The sequence below is a fragment of the Sinocyclocheilus rhinocerous genome, unplaced genomic scaffold (genome assembly GCF_001515625.1).
Source record: "Sinocyclocheilus rhinocerous isolate Xijiao unplaced genomic scaffold, SAMN03320098_v1.1 scaffold1835, whole genome shotgun sequence".
Taxonomy (NCBI): domain Eukaryota; kingdom Metazoa; phylum Chordata; class Actinopteri; order Cypriniformes; family Cyprinidae; genus Sinocyclocheilus; species Sinocyclocheilus rhinocerous.
In genome coordinates, this window is record NW_015655387.1 from 163,864 (window position 1) to 183,254 (window position 19,391).

Genomic DNA, 19,391 nt, shown 5'->3' on the forward strand with positions numbered 1-19,391 from the left:
AAACGAAAATGACGTCTACACTTGCGACAGCCTGCACAGGGGGCCAAAACAGCTGATATGACGTCATGGTTTCCGCTTACGCACGAGCGCTGTGCATGAAGCATTGATGTAAGTATTCCTTGTGAAAATGATATAGATTGTTCAAAATGTAACAAAAAGCGCAGGAGTCACCGGAATACATGGTTAGGTTTGTGTAAAGTGTAGAGTGCTTGTATTTTAAATGTGATTAATGCAGAGATTATCACACTTAAGTGGTCTTTGAGTGCCCTCTTTTGGTCAGATTTGTAATGCACACGATAAAGCTCATTAAATGCACTGCTTGGAAAAACAGTGGCCAAAAGTATTTTGATACTGGGTTTACACTAAAATTGTCTTAATTCATTGCAATAAATAAGAATATCTATCTATCTATCTATCTTTGCGAAAAAGAAGCACACTTTAGCATACTTTTAGTACAAAAGGGTACTAATGAATATAGTATATAGTATAAAAGACTATACTTATTTGCAAACTAAATGGTATGTTTTTGGACACTTAATTGCACATTATTTGCAATTAAATGAAAATGTAAAAAGGTGTACTTCTTTAAAGCGAAACACAATATTTAAATGTAATGAATTAAAATGTACTTTAAAATAAAATGTAATAAAAATCTATTTAAAAAAAATAGAAATAGAAATTTCAGTAAAGCAACGTTTCCCTGAAAAATACTTTAAAAAGAAAAAAAAAAGAAAAATAATTTTTGAAAAAAGTTCAGAAAGTATATATATATTTTTATTTATTTATTTGTATATTTTTTTCAGTTCATCTAAGGTAGCAAACAAGATGGAGAATTCCAATTCACTACTTTAAATCGCTGCCCTTCCCTTAAACCGATCATCTTGAGCTGACCAGGCTCCCATTGGAGTGGATTTGAGAGGGCAGGCAAGTCACGTGGGGATCAGAATGTGAAATTTACCATAATCCTCCAGAGGAAAAAGAGTGGGAGCGAGAGTAAGTCCTAGTTACCTTTACAGAACATAGACTGCAGAAGTAGACAGAAGAGCTTTGGTGTGCTAGTTATACAAGTTCTACATAGTCATAGTGAACATAGTGAATTATGGCCCAGGCCAAAAATGATATGAGTATCAACATGGAGATTTCTAACGGAGCTGTCATCCACAGTCCTGTAGGGTTGTGCATGGAGATGGAAGATCGGAGGACTGGAGAGGAAGAGGAGGAGGAGGAGGAGGTTGAACTGGCCGAAGAGGTGGACGAGGATATCAACATTGGAGATGATGATGGCGGAGAAAGCAATGCAATGCCCTCAACAGACGTGATCATTCATAAAACAGAGGAAGAGGATAATGTGGAAGATGTAGAGGACCAAGTTGGCCAAGAGACAGTGGTTCTGCAAAATGAGTTAAATGCTGGAGAGATGGAGGAAGAAGAAGTGGACATAACCGCCAAACTAACAACGCCTGAGCTACAGGTAACAGTTGAACTGCCAACGACAACACAAACACAAGTTCCAGAACTTCGAAACGAAGCTGAAGAGCTTGGAGGAACATTGAAAGAACTGGACAAGGATCGAGCAGATCACAAGTTGGAAACGCTGTATGAAGACGAAAAGGAAAGCGATGAACCACAAATGCAAACCTTGAGCGAAAGGCAGACGGAGACACAGGAACATCAGGAGCTGCTCCTGTCTGAGGTAAGAGAGTTTACCTGTAGCCTCCTTGAGAAAATAAAAAACAAGTCCAGAGAGGATCAAATTCAGCAAGTAAAGAGTGACATAATTTTGCAAGAAGAGGAGCATGAAGAGGTGAAGGTGGAAAGCTGGGATGATGAGGGTGTAAAAAACGATGTAGACGAAGCGCCACGGACGGTTTCTACCAGTGAAGGAGAATCTATAGAAGACTTTCAGAGTCTTGGGGAAGAGGAAGAAACAGCAACATTTGATAATGTTGGCGAAGAACAGTCTACAGCCGAGGTGCCTTTATTGGAGGACTGTATAGCAGTTGGAGAGCCAATGCACAATGATGACTTCGAGACAACTAGTGATGAAAAGACCACTTACAATGCACCAGAAGAAAGTTCGATTGACTGGATTGCAACAGAGCAACCATCAACTGATATGATTGGTGGAAACATAGAGGAGATGGTCCAGAATTCAGATCAGTTGGTGGAAAGCATCGTGCAGGAATATGAAAGTCTAGAGCGGATTGAACAGGTGGTGAGTGACACCAATCTGGAGAATTGTGAAAAAATAGTAGCAGATACCGAATCACCTATTGTCAATGGACCTGAGGAGACAAGAGGAGCTGATAAAGAGGCAGAAGGCATCAAAAAGATTCAAGATGATGCTCAAAGAGTTGTAGAGGTTACAAAAGAGCTGGTCAAGAAGGAGGAGCTTCTTATAGAGAAGGGAAGCTGTACAAAGGCGGAACAGCCACTTGATGATCCTGAGGTTGTAGAAGAGGGGGTGTGCAAGAAGCAGGAACAGCTGGGCAATAGCAAACGGGAGGTCGCAGAGGGAGGTGAAGCTGCAAAGGAACAGACAAAGCAAGAAGTGCCAGCACCTGTAGAGGAGGGGGCGGGGAACTGGCTAGAAGAGCTCAAGGCTGTCATTGAAGATGAGCCCAGGAGGAAAGCCCAGGGGGGGCGTAAAGTCACCATACCTGCCTGGTTGAAGGGCAGGGTGAGCTCGGATGCTCATTTCCAAGAGCCGCCGAAGCCCCTCAGCAGTCGGGTCAGAAGAGTGAGCGGGAGCAGTGAAGGCGAGGTGAATATCAAGGCCAAAGTTCAAGAGGTCATTATGGCAAATGGATGCCCTGCAGCAGCTGTAGTTCAACAGGAAGAGGAAAAAACCTCGGAAAATACGACAAAGATGGAGAATCCAGCTCAACAGGAGGGCAATCCACATGACCTGCAGATCGCCCTCTATGTGAAGGTACCTTCTACTGTTTATAGCCAGATGATGGTCAAGATTTATCTGTATATAGGAGTATTAGAAGTTAACAGGCCTTAAACTGTAGGTCTATTATGGCAGTGTGCAATCTGAAAAGTGTCAGAAGCTTTACTTTTAAGCTTTAAGAAAGGTTGTTACATAACCCTAAGTTTGGGGTCAATGAAAAGTTAATGCTTTTATTCAGCAAGGATGCATTACATTCATCAAAAGTAAGAGTAGACATTTATAATGTTACAAAAATGTTCAAATAAATGCTGCTTTTGAACTTTCTATTCATCAAAGAATCCTGAAAAATAAAATGTATCACAGTTTGCACAAAAATATGGAGCAATTAAATGTTTGTAACATCAATAATAATCAGAAATGTTTCTTAAGCAGCAAATCAGCATATTATACTGATTTCTGAAGATCATGTGACACTGAAGACTGGAGTAATGATGCTGAAAATACAGATGCGCATCACAGAAATAAATTACATTTTACAACATATTTACTTAAAAAAACATTTATTTTAGATTGTAATAATATTTCACAATTTTTACTGTTTTTAAATCAAATATGCTACCGCAGTTTTACTGTAGTGACAGTAGCCTATTGTTATTGTTAACTAAAAACCAATTGATAATTGAAATTGATTATCAATTAATAATTTATCATTTTAAAAAAGTAATTATGAATAATAATAACTGAAATGAAATAAAATAAAATGACAGATAAAAACTTTTAATTAATAAAAATATTGATACTATAACAGTATATAAATAATAGTAAAATAACACTGGTAAAAAGAAATATTATAAAATGTTGGTGGGAACTGATCACTGTGGGACATTTTCGTTACATACATATAAACTGTCAAAAGGCAAACAAAATTCAGATATTTGTATTAATGCTGACAGAATAATGCACTGAGTCTGATTTTAGGAATGACAATGATCAGGCTGTCTTGTTAGCGACATTAGCATACGGTTTCCTACAATGACAGCATGTCCTTCTGCTCAGCAGATGGTGTTACTATCACTAACCCTAATTGCATTAGTGTCTTTGCTGTACTGGTTAATTGGTCTGTCATCCCGCATCTAGAAAACTAGACTGTAATTCCCAGTCCAGGGCAGTGTTACTGGAACAAGTTGGTTAAGCTGGTTATTGTTGCAGGTGCATTAACCTGATCACAGTATTATTGCAGGATGACCTGCCAAAACCAGCATGAAAGTGCCAAAAATATACCATATACTGGTAGCTAATGCACTTTAACTGGCCTTTACAGTCACTGATCTGACGAGAAACTGCAATAGCTTAAATTCAGTTGCAAGGTGTTTTAATTACAGTGGTTCATATGACATAAACAGTATATCTGAAGTAGTATATTAAGGCTTAAGTTTCAAGTCAAAGTCTGAAGTCATAATTGCCACCCTGTGTTGTGATGTGCTGTATAAATGGATGCTGCTGGTGATATAATGCACTTAGTTAATTGAGATTATTCTCGGCTGTTGTTGAGCTGATGGATTGATTGGTGAGCTAAAAATGAATCTGACACAACCCACTGCGGTGTTTCTTTGTTGATTGTAGAACGTTCCAATAGAAAATACCATATAAAGTATCCTCTCAACAAACATTAGAAAAGAACTGGCTTTAAGTATCACTTTTGCAATTAACTTCTATTGCCTTGACTTCTTTATCAAAGATTATGCAACATTATAGTGCAAAATAGAAGTATCTAGATGTTAAACATTTATTTATTTATTTATTTATTTATTTATTTGTTTGTTTGTTTGTTTAAATTTAACTATGAGTTTGGTTCTTAATCAATAATATTAATCAAGAATCAAACTTTTTCAACTGTTATGTAGACTTAAGTTTACCCAAGATTATGCGATAAAACATACTAAAAACATAACATTATAGATAAACAGATGGGCACTGGTATTCAGGTGTAAAACTTTCTCTTTCTTAAAACTACAGCAATAGATGGTTTTATTTATTTAATTTTCTTTTTATTTATTTACGTGTAGATTCATGTATATATGTATTTATTTCTACTTCATTTAATTTAACTGTGAGCGTGGCTCTTAACCAAGCAAAACTACTATTATTTATTTAAATAATCATTTAATTATAATTTTTTTTAATTTATTTTGTTTTAAATGTATTTTATTTTATTTGTTAGACTTTGTTGCTCCAATAAGCAAACCTACAGCAAAAGTCGTTTTTATAGTATTTTATTTTTATTTTTATTTTATTTGTTAAACTTTGTTCTTAACCAGCCAAACTACATCAACAGTAGTTTGTTTTATTTATTTATTTTAACAATTGTTTATTTTATATTTTATTTTAAATGTATTTTATTTTTTTTGTTAAACTTTGTTGTTCTTAATCAAGCAAAACTACAGCAATAGTTTTATTTATTTATTTATTATTTTTTAGAATTGTTTGAAACATTCGGAACAAAGCTCTCACGTCAGCCAAATTCTTGTTGTATGAAGGAGGCTGACCAGCGGGTCGTTAAGCCTGCTAAAAATGCCCTTAAATCCCACCCGTATGTTTCTGCAGAGCGATTCCCGTAACAAAGATGGCCTTTGTGCGCGTTTCAACTCACTCTACATTTCAGATCACTAACAAATCAAAACAAGCATCAGTTTGTGTCTCATGATTGGTTTGTGTTTATTGTAGTAGTTTTGCTTTGGTAACAGGATCTAAGTGATGGATGGCATGTGCTGACAGTTATCTAATCAAAGATGCACCTGTGCCTCTTATTCAGCGACAAACGGCTGATTCTTATTCTTTATTGCCTCGAGTGATGTGTTTTGCCTCTGCTCATATGTTTCTGAGTGAATAATGTGTTTGTAAGTGAATAGTGTAGTGGGTTAATCGTGTCCCAGCATTCCTCCACACATTAATCTGATTAACATGTTTGTTGGTCTGGGGGGTCTGTGGAGTTTTTGACCGAACCGAGTGTTTGTTTTGTTCTCCGTTCAAAAAATAATATGATTCCTGAATGTGCAAAACTCAGCGTCATGATGCTGTGTGGTTGCTAGGGTGCTCTGGATGGTTGCTAGGCTGGTGTTTATTGCCCCACAGTGAAGTTAATGCTACAATTGAATTAATATAATGTAATTGCTGTGCCGTTACATGTATGCTTATATTCAAATGTGGCTTATAAATCAGGTTTTATAGTCTGAACGTTATTTTTTTATGAATTGACACACACTTTGACATGAGCACACAGCCTGATTAATAGCAGTACCCCTTAAAAATGAAGCTCTGCCCTCTGCTGGTGTTATGTTTATGCTGGTGGTATGATTTTCCTTCATCAAAGCCTGTTTTTTTAGCCTGTTAATATGGGCAGCTTATCTTCAGGTGACCAGAACTCACATAATCATTCACAACCTCCAGACTCATAAATACAGTAGCACAGTAATAAATCAATCCAGACACAACAGCAGACGCATATTTACACCACTGCAAAACTCATTTGTTTTGTAATTACCCTTCATATGGTAATGCATATAGTTTATTTCTATTGCACTGGAAATCATAATAGAGATTCCCATCATCATAAAGAACATTTTTTACAATGTTGATCTGTAAAATGCTTTCATAGCACACGTCTCATGAACGGCGTCTCTATTGCTGATAACAATGAACAAACGTCTCAGTGTCTCGTCCTGCGCGTTTGACCGTTTTTTCCACCCACAGAAGATGAAGACAGACTCTTACCAAATTAAATCAGCCATTCTGGATGCACAAAGACAAAGGCAAAAGTCATTTTTATACATGCAGAGAAAGCATTTGAGAAGCTGATTTGACTTGTGAGACATGTGAAAGCAGTATATCTGCAGCCATATTTCACGATGGCTTGGTTTGATGTAGCAGCTAAAAAACTGGGCTTTCCTAGCATTGAGCTGTTTGTGAAGGTAAGATGTTCTCACATTGAATCTTTGAAGAGCTAATGACCTTGTTTTTCATATTTTGAGCATATGAATAGGAAACAGTAGTCAATATTTACTATTGACTCAAAGTCTCAAACATTGCGGAAAGTGTTCCTAACTACTGTGCTCTGAATAAACATCTTGCGATGTTTGTCAGTCTAAGCTTATTTAGCTCCTTAATGGTTTTTCGTAATGTATTGTGTGGTTCAATCATTTACTCACCATCATGTTGTTCCAAACATGAATGAGTTTCTTCAGATGTTGAACACAAAAGAAGATATTTTGAAGAATGTAGGTAACCAAAAAGTTGATGGTAGCCATTGACTTCCATAGTACATAGAAATACTATGGAAGTCAATGGCTACATCAACAAAAGAAGACATTTGGAAGAATGTTGGTAAACAGTTGATGGTAGCCATTGACTTCCATATTGTGGAAAAAATACTATAGATGTTATGTCACCAAAAGAAGATATGTTGAAAAATATTGGTAACCAAGCAGGTGACGGTAGCTATTGACTTCTGTGGTATGGAAAAAATACTTTAAAAAAAAAAAACGTCAATGGCTACCGACTTCCATATTGTGGAAAAAATACTATAGATGTTATGTCACCAAAAGAAAATATGTTGAAAAATATTGGTAACAAAGCAGGTGTCGGTAGCTATTGACTTCTGTGGTATGGAAAAAAATACTTCGGAAGTCAATGGCTACCATCAACAAAAGATGGTATTTTGAAGAATATTCACAACCTAGCAGTTGGCAGTAGCCACATAGTATGGAAAAATACTAATGAAATCAAAAGCTACCATCAACAAAAGAAGATATTTTGTGAAAAATATTGGTATCCAAACAGATGACAGTAGCATTGATTTCCATAGTATGGAGGAAAAAACTACTATAGAAGTCAATGGCTACCATCAAAAAAAAGAAAATATTTTGAAGAATGTTGGCAACCAAATGGTTGACGGTAGCCATTGACTTCTATAGTATAGAAAAATACTCTGGAAGTCAATGGCTACCATCAACAAAAGACGATATTTTAAAGAATGCTGGTAACCTAGCAGTTGATGGTAGCCATTGACTTCCATAGTATGGAATACTAATTAAGTTAAAAGCTACCATCAACAAAAGAAGATATTTTGAAGAATGTTGGTGACCAAACAGTTGACGGTAGCCATTCATAGTTATACTACAGAAGTCGAAAAAATACTATACTACTAAAATATACTACAAATACTATAGAAGTAAAAAATACTATAGAAGTCAATGGCTACCGTCAACTGTTTAGTTACCAACATTCTTCAAAATATCTTCTTTTGTGCTTAACAAAAGAAAGAAACTGTGAAAAAAAGTGGAGGAAGAGTAAATGATGACACAATTTTCTTTTCTTTCTTTTTTTACATCCTCTGATTAACCTTTTGTTCGGCATTTAATTGATGTGAAACAAGATGATAAAAGAAGCTTGTTTGGATTTTGAAGTAATCTAGATCTAAGTGTTAATAACCAAGTAATTACTTTAGCCGAATGTGTACCATTGCATATTTAAATCACTTATAATAAAAGAAAACACTTAAATATATTGCATAATATGTCAGGTCTTTTTAATGATTTCTGTATTATTCTGGATTTTCTGTACATCTTGGAGCTTAACTATTTGACTAAAAAAGTAATTTATATTTTAAACTTCATTTTAAAATCCTCATTTCATCATACAGTGTCTTCATGCATTAGGAAGTGTTTGCTGTGCAGAGCAAACCAAATCAAAAGCTCAAGCTTCAAACACACTGTACTCTCGTCTCTTGAAGAGCACTGACGTCTGTAGTGGAAGGAATGATGGGATAATGTGTGTGTCTCTCAGGCCGGCAGTGATGGAGAGAGTATCGGGAACTGTCCCTTCTCTCAGAGACTCTTCATGATCCTCTGGCTGAAAGGAGTCATCTTCAACGTCACCACTGTGGACCTCAAGAGGTGAAGCACAGAATTCACAGATAAAGACACAACAACACATATTTCCATTAGGATGTTCCTGTAGCTCACGCTGTAGAGCATGACGCACGCAACGCTAAGGTTGCGGGTTCAATCCCCATCGAATGTATTAGCTGATAAAATTTATTGAATGCAGTGTAAATTAGTGTTTTCAAAGATTAATTTTAATTTTGCGAAATTAATATCCAGAAATGGATATTATTTCATTATTTTTAATATTATTTCATTTACTGTAAATGTCTTGTTGGAGTTATTAACTGATAAAATGCAATGTATTGAATGCAATGTACAGTAAGTCACTTTGGAAAAGATGCATAAATATAAATGTAGGACAGTTATGATTCCTAATAGAATAAAATGATTTTAATATGTTATTCTGGTCAACTAAATTATATATGAATTTAGTGGATATCAGGATCTTCTTTAACTCCATTAAGATACTTTTTCTTACGAATAATGATAGGAATTTCATTTGCAATTCTGTACACATTTCTTTAGGACTTTTTGACTATGGTTATTGAGGATAGTGTAGTGTTGTTTTAGTACTATTTATTACAATTATACTCTTTATTAATATTCATATTTATTAATTATATTATTTATTAATATTTTGAATTGGCTTTTATTTTTGAAGTTTTCATTTAAATTTTAGTTTTAGAAATTTCAATGTGAGCTTCTGACATTTTATTAAAAAAGGATTATTACTTTTTTATATATATTTTTATTTAGCTCTTATTGATTTTTATTTCTGTTTTAGTCATTTGTTATCTGCTTTTGTTATTTTTATTGTGTGCGTGTGTGCGTGTGTGTGTGCGTGTGCGTGCGTGTGTGCGTGTGTGTGTGTGTATTAAGCATTTTTTTATTTCAGTTTCAGTTTTCGTAATTTTAGTATTTCAATTTATAAACTTAATTTATTTCAGTTAGTTGCCACTTGCCACTTTATCTTTTTCATCTAATATTTATATTTATATTTGTTTTGTTTAATTTTATTTTAGCTTCATTTTAATTTATGAAAAAAAAATTTTTTTATAGCTTTAGTTCAGAGGTTCCCAAACTTTTCAATATGAAGAGTAATGTTGCACTATATCCAGCTATATTATATTAAAATATATTACATGAAAAAGTGCATAAATAATTAGACAAAAATTTAAATATATTTTTTACACATATTTTATTCACAAATCAAATTCATTTATTTATTTATTTAATGCAAAAAAAAAAAAAAAAATGTTAAAACAAAAACTTAAATTAGAAATACCCCCCCCAATAGCAACACTGATGATGGCAGGTTTGTTGGTCCGTGTCACACAGAAAGCCGGCGGATCTGCAGGATCTCGCTCCAGGAACCAACCCTCCATTCATGACCTTCAACGGAGAGGTGCTGGTGGACGTCAACAAGATCGAGGAGTTTCTCGAGGAACGACTGGTCCCACCACGGTACTTACTATCGCTTCACCTGCCATTGCCTCAGATCCTTATTACATTCCTTAAAAAATTCTTACAAATTAACCCTGGTACATTTTTTTAAGATACCCAAAGTTGGCAGCAAAGCATCCAGAATCCAACACAGCAGGAATAGATGTATTTGCCAAGTTTTCTGCCTACATCAAGAACCCTCGTAAAGAAGCTAATGAGGGTGAGTTTAATTGGTTTTATTGAAGATTGTGAAATGATGCTCTTTTCTTCTGTAGTTCTGTTTTGATCTGGTGTTTGTGTGTATATACTGTAGGTCTGGAGAAAGCTCTTCTGAAGTCTCTGAAGAGGTTGGATGAGTATTTGCAGACGCCGCTGGCCGAGGAGATAGATGCCAACAGTGTAGATGATCCCGGTGTGTCCACACGCAGTTTTCTGGATGGACCGGACCTCACGCTCGCCGACTGCAACCTGCTGCCCAAACTACACATCATTAAGGTATTTCCTTTCCTTCATGTGCCATCGCTCATTCTATGACTTTGCCTGCCTTTTTGTGTGTAAAATAAATATTTCATTTTCTGAAAGCCCAAAATATTTTACTGGTAATATTTACGTAATAATCTTGTTTTAAGTTTTGAAGTACAAGGTTTAAATTATTTGCTGTCAGACAAGGGTTAGTATATTTAACTAAAAGTAAAACTGAAATTAAAACCATTAAAAATAAATGAAATTAAATAAAATAAACCAACTGAAAAACATAAAAAATAAAATCTAAAACTATACTACAAGGCTGAAATATAAATTTAGTTTAACTCGATGTATTAAAATAACTAAAACTATATATATTTTGTATATTAACAATATATATATATATACAGTGGGTACGGAAAGTATTCAGACCCCCTTAAATTTTTCACTCATTGTTATATTGCAGCCATTTGCTAAAATCATTTAAGTTAATTTTTTTTCCTCAATGTACTTTCCGTACCCACTGTATATATATATATAGTTTTATTCACTTTTATTTTGTTTTAGTTATTTTAGCAAATAGTTATAAATCATATACATTTGAATATTTATGTAATATAAATAATTAATACATTATAATCTAAAAATAATAAAATAAAAAATATATAATTTTAACTTTTAATTACATTTTTTATTTTATTTTCACACTTAATATAAATATATATAATTATATAATTGCACAAATTTTAGAGCCAGTGTTTTTGGCATGCACACATTTTTACTCCGCAAAAATGCATATGCTGGATTTCCATGCCTCCATACTCTGTGTTGCAGATTGTTGCCAGGAAGTACAGGGGTTTTGAGATTCCTGCTGAGATGACCGGGGTTTGGCGATATTTAAATAATGCTTACAAGAGAGAGGAGTTCATGAACACCTGCCCTGCTGAGCGCGAGATCGAGTGCGCTTACCTGGACGTCGCCAAAAAGATCAAATAGTTCAGGATGACCAGACAAGTACTGGTAGCTCAGAGCACCGTCACATGCTTGTGTGTGTGTCTGTGTCTGTGTCTGTGTGTGTGCGTGCGTGCGTGCGCGCGCGTGCGTGCGTGTGTGTGTGTGTCTGTGTCTTTGTGCGTGTCTGTGTGTGTGCGTGCGTGCGTGCGCGCGCGTGCGTGCGTGTGTGTGTGTGTCTGTGTCTTTGTGCGTGTCTGTGTGTGTGCGTGCGTGCGTGCGCGCGCGTGCGTGCGTGTGTGTGTGTGTCTGTGTCTTTGTGCGTGTCTGTGTGTGTGCGTGCGTGCATGTGTGTGTGTGTGTGTGTGTGTGTGCGTGCGCTCACTGGTGGAGCTGCACTAATACTATGGTATATTGATCATAAATCAGTAGACTGGCATACGTTTTCCTTCAAACAATGGCAGGACCAGGAAAATAGTATAAGACCAGACGCAGAGATAAAATACTCTTAACAATCGATCTGTCTTCATAGATGATATAGATAGACTAGATATGGCACATTCATTATATTCACCAAGGCCTTGACCAAATCTCAATCACCTTTAAGCTATGGATCTCTATATTTCTGGATTTTTCTTTCTATTTTTTGCATATTTGAATTTTTACTTACGCTTCTTCTGGTCAGGCCAGTATATTTTCACACATTTTCTATTTGCATTTTATATTTAAAGAAATCCTGTTTATTTTACAATATCACCACCATATATGTTTAATGAAACTCTCCTTTTGTATCATCACACGAGGCTATTATCCACACGTTTACTAATTACGTTACTGATTGTAATTGTTTTGACTTTCCAAGTTTAGGATGAAACCGCTTCTTCCTTTATATTTGATTGCTGTTGTTGTTTTAATCGATGCACATAACTTGTTAAAACACGCTATTTATGCAACTATTTATACGCCTTATGAAGCTCTGACAAGAAGACTTTAATTAAACTAATCAGAATTCATCATTAAGTCTTCATGGTTTTTAATTTCCTATCCCCGTGATGAACTAGGGTCGTGTGAAGATTGAGAGCTTGATACGAGAGACGAACGAAATGAAAGACTGTGGTGGTGCTGAACTTCTTTTGACTCGTTCTCTTGTATTCTGCAGGATCTCAGTGAACGTCACCCAAGCAACCGCAGCTCTTTGAGCAATCAGATCAATTTCAAAGGCGTAATATCAACAGCTTGTCTTTCTAGTCGACTTGCTACCTCATCATCACCATAGTGACCTCTACGTTTGAGCTCGGAGAACTTGTGCAAACGCTAGTACAGTGACGCACGTCACTCTTTAAATACGGTCTTATTTTGCAATGATCACCGAGAGAGATATCTGTAGAAAAATAAAGTTCTCTTTATTATCACAGTAGTTTTTTGCATGCTTTGTCATTTTTATTGGAGCTTGCAACAACGAAGAGCGTTAAGAGCATTTCGTGCACAAAGTCAAAGGTACACACGTCACAGAGGTCAGAGGGGTCAGTCGTGTTATTGATGGTCCTTTGAGAAGAGTTTAAGCATCTCTGTTTGAGAACAGGATTTGTTGCTTGGTGAAATGAGGGAGACATGAGCTGCTCATCTCAGTTCTGAGAGCAGTACTTCCAGAAGCACACTGTTTTTGGAGAAAGATAAACAGTTTATTTAATTTTTTGTCATGCACATGGCAAGTTTTTGTTATCCAGACCAGTTGGTTTGCATCATACCTCGCTTGTTGGTTTTCTTAGCTGATGGAAGAGACTGTTTAAAGGCTTTTCCGTTGAGTTTGGGATCCATTTGGTCAGTGCTGGGCTTCGGTGAAATCCCACCGCCGTCTATAGAGGTCGCTGTGGTGGATTTCAGGTTTCCATCTGTAACTCTCTGCAGGTTAGAAAACACGAATTATAGCATAAAGCACAAATTGGACTTTTTATATATTTGTAAATATACTGTAAATATTATTTATTTATTTATTTTAATATCTGATCATACCATTTTGTTCTTCTTCCCAGTACTTCGTCCGTTGCTATTTCCTTTGAAGAAGAAGAAAAAAAAAACAATAAGAGGCAAGATTTAATTAAACTAAATTGCATTCAATATGAAATCATTCAAAAGTTTGAGGTCGGTAAGATTTTAAATGTTTTTTTAAAGAAGTCTCTTCTGCTCACCAAGGCTGCATTTATTTGATCAAAAATACTAGTGTTATTATTATTTGAATATATTTTGTATTAAGATTTTATTTTTATATTTTCAGTTTTACTACTTGTTTAAGTTGTAGTCCATTTTAATATGCTTTTTTCATTTGTATTTTTTTTAATAGTTCTATTTGTTTTAGTAATTTTAATACTTAAGCTTAAACTTTCTTTCAATTAGTTGCAAAGACAACATCTGTAATTATTTCATCAATTTCATTTCAACTTTATTTCAAATAGCAAAAATATTATTAATAGTTTTAATTTTTATTTACAATTACACTAATAGAAAAAACAGTGAAAATTGTGACATATTATTACAATTTAAAATAGCTGTTTTCTAAGTTAATATATGTTAAAATATAATTTATGTCTGTGATCAAAGCTGGATTTTCAACATCATTACTCCAGTCTTCAGTGTCACATGATCTTCAGAAATCATACTATTATGCTGATTTGCTGCTCAAGAAACATTTCTGATTATTATCAATGTTGAAAACATTTCCACTATTTTTGTGGAAAGTGATACATTTTATTTTTCAGGATTCCTAGATAAACATAAAGTTCAGAAGAACAGCATTTATTTGAAACAGACTGAATGAAATCTTTTTAAAATGTCTATTTTTGACACACCTCTGGTTATGAAGGTGATTCGATGGCTCAGTGTGCTGTTCATGAACTTGTGAAGCTCTTCAAGTGCACTCAGCATCTTCACCAGCTCCTCTCGAGCGGCCGGATCTGATTGTTCGGCTGCTGATGGAGCGCCGCCGTGCTCGTTTGAATCAATCAGCTTTGACAGTCTGAACAGTCTGTTCTTCTCCTTTTTCCGCCGGGAATCGGCTGAACTGTTTGTGCGGTCAATGCTCAGAGATCCATCACGAATCTCCTCGTGTCCATCAGAAAGAAGTGTTAGTGTCTTTAATGGATTATTGACACCCGTGTCTAAGGTTTTGTCTCTGATATTTGGGCTAGTTGTCGCTGTGATTATTTCGTCTAATGCTTTCATCGCTACGGTTTTTCCATCTCCGGCTGGAAATGTCGTCATTGATCTGGTCTTCAGTAGCTTCTCGAAAATCCTCGTCGCTTGTGCTGCATTTTCCTCAATATTCCTCTGTGGATCTGGAAGGAAATACCGATACTTTAAGGCATTTTTGAATCTGTTAAAGCAACTGTAGCTCTGTGACTTTGGAGCCACTTTCAGTTATGTGTTGCAGCCAAAAAGCAATCCGCCCTTTTCTCAGAACTCCGTACCCGCTCTCCACATTTGGCGGGAAGCATGGGAAAGAAACAACCATTCGCCTTATTAGAAGTCAGTGTAATATCAGACTGATTTTAAATAGTAAACATACTTTTTCGAAGCTTTGAATCAATCGAACCAATGGTTTACTGTTTCGTAGCGCTCGAAACGCCACACGCTGGTCAAAACTGTGTAAATGCAACAAAACTCAAGCCAAAACATGCATAAATGTTTTTTTGTTTTTTTTAGCTTGTCTAAACAGGCCAGTTAGAGACTATTATTAGTGCCCTATTAGACACTGGTTCAATGGTTAACTGTCCCAATGGCAAACCACTGACATTTCGAAACATTTTGAAAGTAACATTGTGAAGTAACAATGTCTGAAAATCTCTTACTGAAATCATGTGACTTTGGCAGTTTGATATGCTCCAAAATACTGGTTTGAAAGAAATGATTCGCAAAGGTTTCAAAGCATCACAATGCAGCTGCTTTAAAGGGTTGGTGAAATGAAAATTCATTCATCATTTACTCACCCTGGTGTCATTCCTAACCTGTATGACTTTCTTTCATTTTTGGAATTTTTTGATATTTTGAACTTTTGGTAACCAAACAGTTTCGGTTCCCATTGACTTCCATCATATAGACAGAGAATACAATGGAAGTCAATGAGAACGGACCAGTGTTCTTCAAAATATCGTCGTATGTGTTTCACATGAAAAAACAAAGACATACAAGTTTGAAAAAACACGAAGGTGAGTAAATGATGAGAGAATTTTCATTTTTTTGGGTGGACTAACCCTTTAACCTCTATTTTTAAACTCCTTTGGAGCTCAATGGAATGCAATTGAATTAGTTTCAGCTACAGTAAAGTGTTTGCATGTCTCTAAAATTCCAGTTTATGGTTGGTACCAGAATGATGCATCCCCTCTGAAAGGGTTTGTCTCATTTAGTGGCGTACCGATCTAAGTCCTGTTGACACGGAATTGTTCCCATACCCATAGAAACAAGTCAATGGGAATGCCAATGCACTGAAACACCCTGCAGAACCTTGAAAAGAGAGACATCCCAAACTTCAAACATCCCTTAAAAGGCCTTTTCTTGGCTTGGACAAACATACAAGGTGTAACAGATGATAAATGCCTTTTGTCCTCATCATCATTCTGATCTTAGAGGTGGACACTGACAAACTGCGTGTTCACACTCATGTACAAACACATGTGGAGCCGCTCTCTGCCTGCAGCCATGTTTACAGAAGTCTTGGGGAAGTTGGCGAGTTGTTAGGACGACCGCAGTGCGTCTCGGTGATGTCAGAGGTGGGGTTTTTGGACTCAGAAATACAAAAAAAGACGTTTGTAAACACTAAACTTGCCATCACTCCATTAAAAACGCTTTGAAGGGCCTCTTGATAAAATACGAGTGGTATTATCACCCTCGTTAAAGGCAGTCGTGACCATTGTTGCAATGAAAAAGTGCACCAGATTCCATACATGCATATTGTACTAAATTAGCATGACCTGAATTGTAGTGATTATTTTAGTAGTAGTGCACTTATTATTTTAAGAACACTGTTTGTGCATGTGCATTTACATTCACATTAAGTTATGAAAACATTATAAATGTTCTCTGATTTTTTAAAAAAGTTTTTTTTTACATTTTTGGTTATGCGAATGTTAAAGGAACATTCCATTTTACATTTTGAGAACATTATTAAATGTCAAATAACTTTAAGCAAACATTCTATTAATGTTACTGGAAGAATGTTTGTTCATAACATTGAGAGAACATTCTGAGAGCGTTTGCTGTTAGCTGCTTTATTGTTGCATGGTGAAGATACTGTGCACAGTGCGCGCACATCCAGGTCAAGAAGTTCTGTAAGACAATCAGAATTAACCTAAATGAGATCCGCTGAGACTTAATGACCTAATTCATAACTCAACTTGAAACCCCTGAGCCAATTTTAGCTGGAAACCTGAATGTGAAGGCAGATTTAAGGTTTGCACACACACTGGAAGTGCGGACAGCACAAGACCAACAGAAGACCACAAGAGCTGGCGCCACTGGACTAATTATCTTGGTCCAGCGCCATCTCTGAGTCTGTAGGCTTGACAACAGTGAAACTAACATCTCACAGGACGGAGAAATCAAAAAATGAGATCTCATTAATATCTCAAATGTCTCCTCTACACTCTTAAAAATAAAGGTTCTTTATTGGCATCTATGCTTCCATTAAGAACCTTTAGCATCCATGTAAACCTTTCCAATCCACAAAAGATTCTTATTTAGTGGAAAACTATTAACACTGAGAAAAGCTGGTTCTTTTGAGAACCGCCCACCAGAATGTTTTTTGGGGAACCAAAAATAGTTCTTCTATGGCATTGCTGCAAAACCCCCTTTAGAAGCCCATTTTCAGCTGTCACACTCTTACTGAATGACAACCCTTGACTCATATGGTTGTGTTTTTATTTCTGAACGATTCTTGAAAGATTTATAATCCATTAAATCTTTTAGATTTGTTTGCAGGTTGGGACCATAAAGTTAGAAATCAGTGTTCCTGATTAATTTAGGTGAATTAACACTAAAACTGTCTTACTGTGAATCAGTCTGTATTGTATAAAGCACTATATAAATAAATCTGACTTGACTTGAGTCAGAAATATGGCATGGCACTACAATGCAAAAAAAAAAAGTTTCTTACTTAATATTTTTGCCTTGTTTTCCATTACAAACATCTAAAAATTATTACATCAAGATACATTTATTTGAGGAAAATGCATTAAAATATAAAGGCTTGTTTTCTGCTTAATACAAGAAAAAAATATGTCCGTGGGGCAAGAAAAAGAATCTTGTTTTCCTTTTGAATTATGTTATTTTTTTTCCTTGTTTTAAGCATAAACTCACTTCATTTTGGAAGATTTTTCAGCAAACAAAACTGAATTTCTAATAGACCTATATGGCCATTTTACTTCTCAAGTAAATGTGTCTTTATTTAAGAACATTTGTACTGAAAAACAGGAAAAATGCTGAGAAAGAAAATCATTCTTGCAGTGAAACGCCAAGGTCATTAGTTCGTTTCCCAGGAAGTGCATGCACTAATTAAATGTACACATGGAATGCAACGTAAGTAGTTTGAAATAAAAGCACCTTATTGAACCAAATGCATGAACGTAAACTGTGAGCTGGTTTTGACCTGCCTCACCTCCATCAGCTGGTTCTCCAGGCATCAGCGGAGCAGCATCCAACACCGAAGCAACAGTCAGCAGAGCAACTGTGGTCAATAGTTTCAACATGTCCACCTTATTCATCTCGGTGACCTGAAGGTGAGACCGTCCAGCTGTGAATGAAAGCTAAATGAATCTCAATTTTCTGTCTCAAAATGGCAAATCGTACACCTGCCGCACTCTTTTGCACTGATGCGCCTCTAAGATGAGAAGGCTTGTCAAGTGTGTTGCACTTTACAGTATTTTACGCCGCACTTCTTCTACCGTCACGCCACATCCACCGGGCCTTTTAAAACGAGACACCCACACTGACACCGTCCAATCAGGCCGCTCATCCCTCCCTGCCATGTCCAGGCGTGGTGTGACATTTGGGGCCGTGTTTGGCGTTGGGGTCTCCATTGTGGAGGCGGCGGCAGGCTGTGGGCCCTTCTGCGTCAGAGGCCCTTTTTACTCCGGCCCCTGTGCAAACACATTAAGAAGTGCCTTATCACTGCTTACACAGCAGTGCACCCGATGACTTTGTCCACTCCTCGACGGGGTCAAAAGGGCCATCCCGAATCCGGACGACGTCTGATGTGTGCGCCAATGCAAATAGCCCTCATGCATATGAGAAGAAATTAGCATGACTTGAAGTGCAGGACGCGTCTGACGAGAAAGATGAGAAAACAAATGCATTAGTCACCATCATTTCATGTGATCAATCACACTTATGTAAAACATTTTTCAAAATGAAACAGCAATTTACCTTTGTCCTTGAGTTTTGATGTCATCATATCACTTATTTACAGTAGCTCAGTGTTATTTTAATATTTTTTCCATATTATTTAGCTTTTATTTACAGCTTCTTCTTTTTTTTTTCACAATATTAATACAGATTTAATTAATTTAGAGCTTTAACTTTGTCATTTTTAAGTTTTTCTTCATGAAATTAGCATGAACTGAAATGTAGGATGCGTTCTGCACTTCATGAGAAAATAAATGTATTGGTGCGTTTAAACAAATTATAAACTTATATTAAAAATATTT

The 19,391-nt window shown here is 36.0% G+C and overlaps 2 protein-coding genes across 7 annotated transcripts; one reads left to right on the top strand and one right to left on the bottom strand.

The window, feature by feature from the left end:
• Positions 1-31: 31 nt before the first annotated feature.
• On the top strand, positions 32-13,430 carry LOC107718016 (chloride intracellular channel protein 4-like). Of its 6 annotated transcripts, none has more exons than XM_016524932.1 (7): positions 32-108; positions 1,165-2,932; positions 8,738-8,847; positions 10,177-10,302; positions 10,395-10,501; positions 10,595-10,776; positions 11,581-11,831. In XM_016524932.1, exons 2-7 carry the CDS (start codon positions 1,181-1,183, stop codon positions 11,740-11,742), a joined length of 2,439 nt encoding a protein of 812 aa, XP_016380418.1. In that variant the 5' UTR covers positions 32-108; positions 1,165-1,180; the 3' UTR covers positions 11,743-11,831. The 6 variants fall into 6 exon arrangements, with proteins under 6 accessions (XP_016380418.1, XP_016380419.1, XP_016380415.1 ...); XM_016524933.1 differs by lacking the exon at positions 32-108 and adding an exon at positions 946-993; XM_016524929.1 differs by lacking the exon at positions 32-108 and adding an exon at positions 12,857-13,430 and having other exon boundaries at positions 1,100-2,932; positions 11,581-11,766.
• On the bottom strand, positions 13,313-19,096 carry LOC107718017 (uncharacterized). Its single transcript, XM_016524935.1, has 5 exons — positions 18,344-19,096; positions 14,544-15,029; positions 13,711-13,751; positions 13,446-13,599; positions 13,313-13,354 (listed from the first exon to the last, which is right to left on the bottom strand). The coding sequence occupies exons 1-5, from the start codon at positions 18,447-18,449 to the stop codon at positions 13,323-13,325; spliced, it is 819 nt and encodes a 272-aa protein (XP_016380421.1). The 5' UTR covers positions 18,450-19,096; the 3' UTR covers positions 13,313-13,322.
• Between the last annotated feature and the right edge of the window lie 295 nt (positions 19,097-19,391).

Bases quoted from the DNA above. Each gene is read 5' to 3' on its own strand.
- LOC107718017 (XM_016524935.1), bottom strand. From the start codon at position 18,449: ATGAATAAGGTGGACATGTTGAAACTATTGACCACAGTTGCTCTGCTG. The intron at 13,752-14,543 runs GTGTGTCAAAAA...TCTTCTTCAAAG, and splicing joins AATCACCTTCATAACCAGAG to GAAATAGCAACGGACGAAGT. The intron at 13,355-13,445 runs GTATGATGCAAA...CTCCAAAAACAG, and splicing joins TAAGAAAACCAACAAGCGAG to TGTGCTTCTGGAAGTACTGC.
- LOC107718016 (XM_016524929.1), top strand. From the start codon at position 1,100: ATGGCCCAGGCCAAAAATGATATGAGTATCAACATGGAGATTTCTAAC. The intron at 10,502-10,594 runs GTGAGTTTAATT...TATATACTGTAG, and splicing joins TCGTAAAGAAGCTAATGAGG to GTCTGGAGAAAGCTCTTCTG. The intron at 10,777-11,580 runs GTATTTCCTTTC...TCTGTGTTGCAG, and splicing joins CCAAACTACACATCATTAAG to ATTGTTGCCAGGAAGTACAG.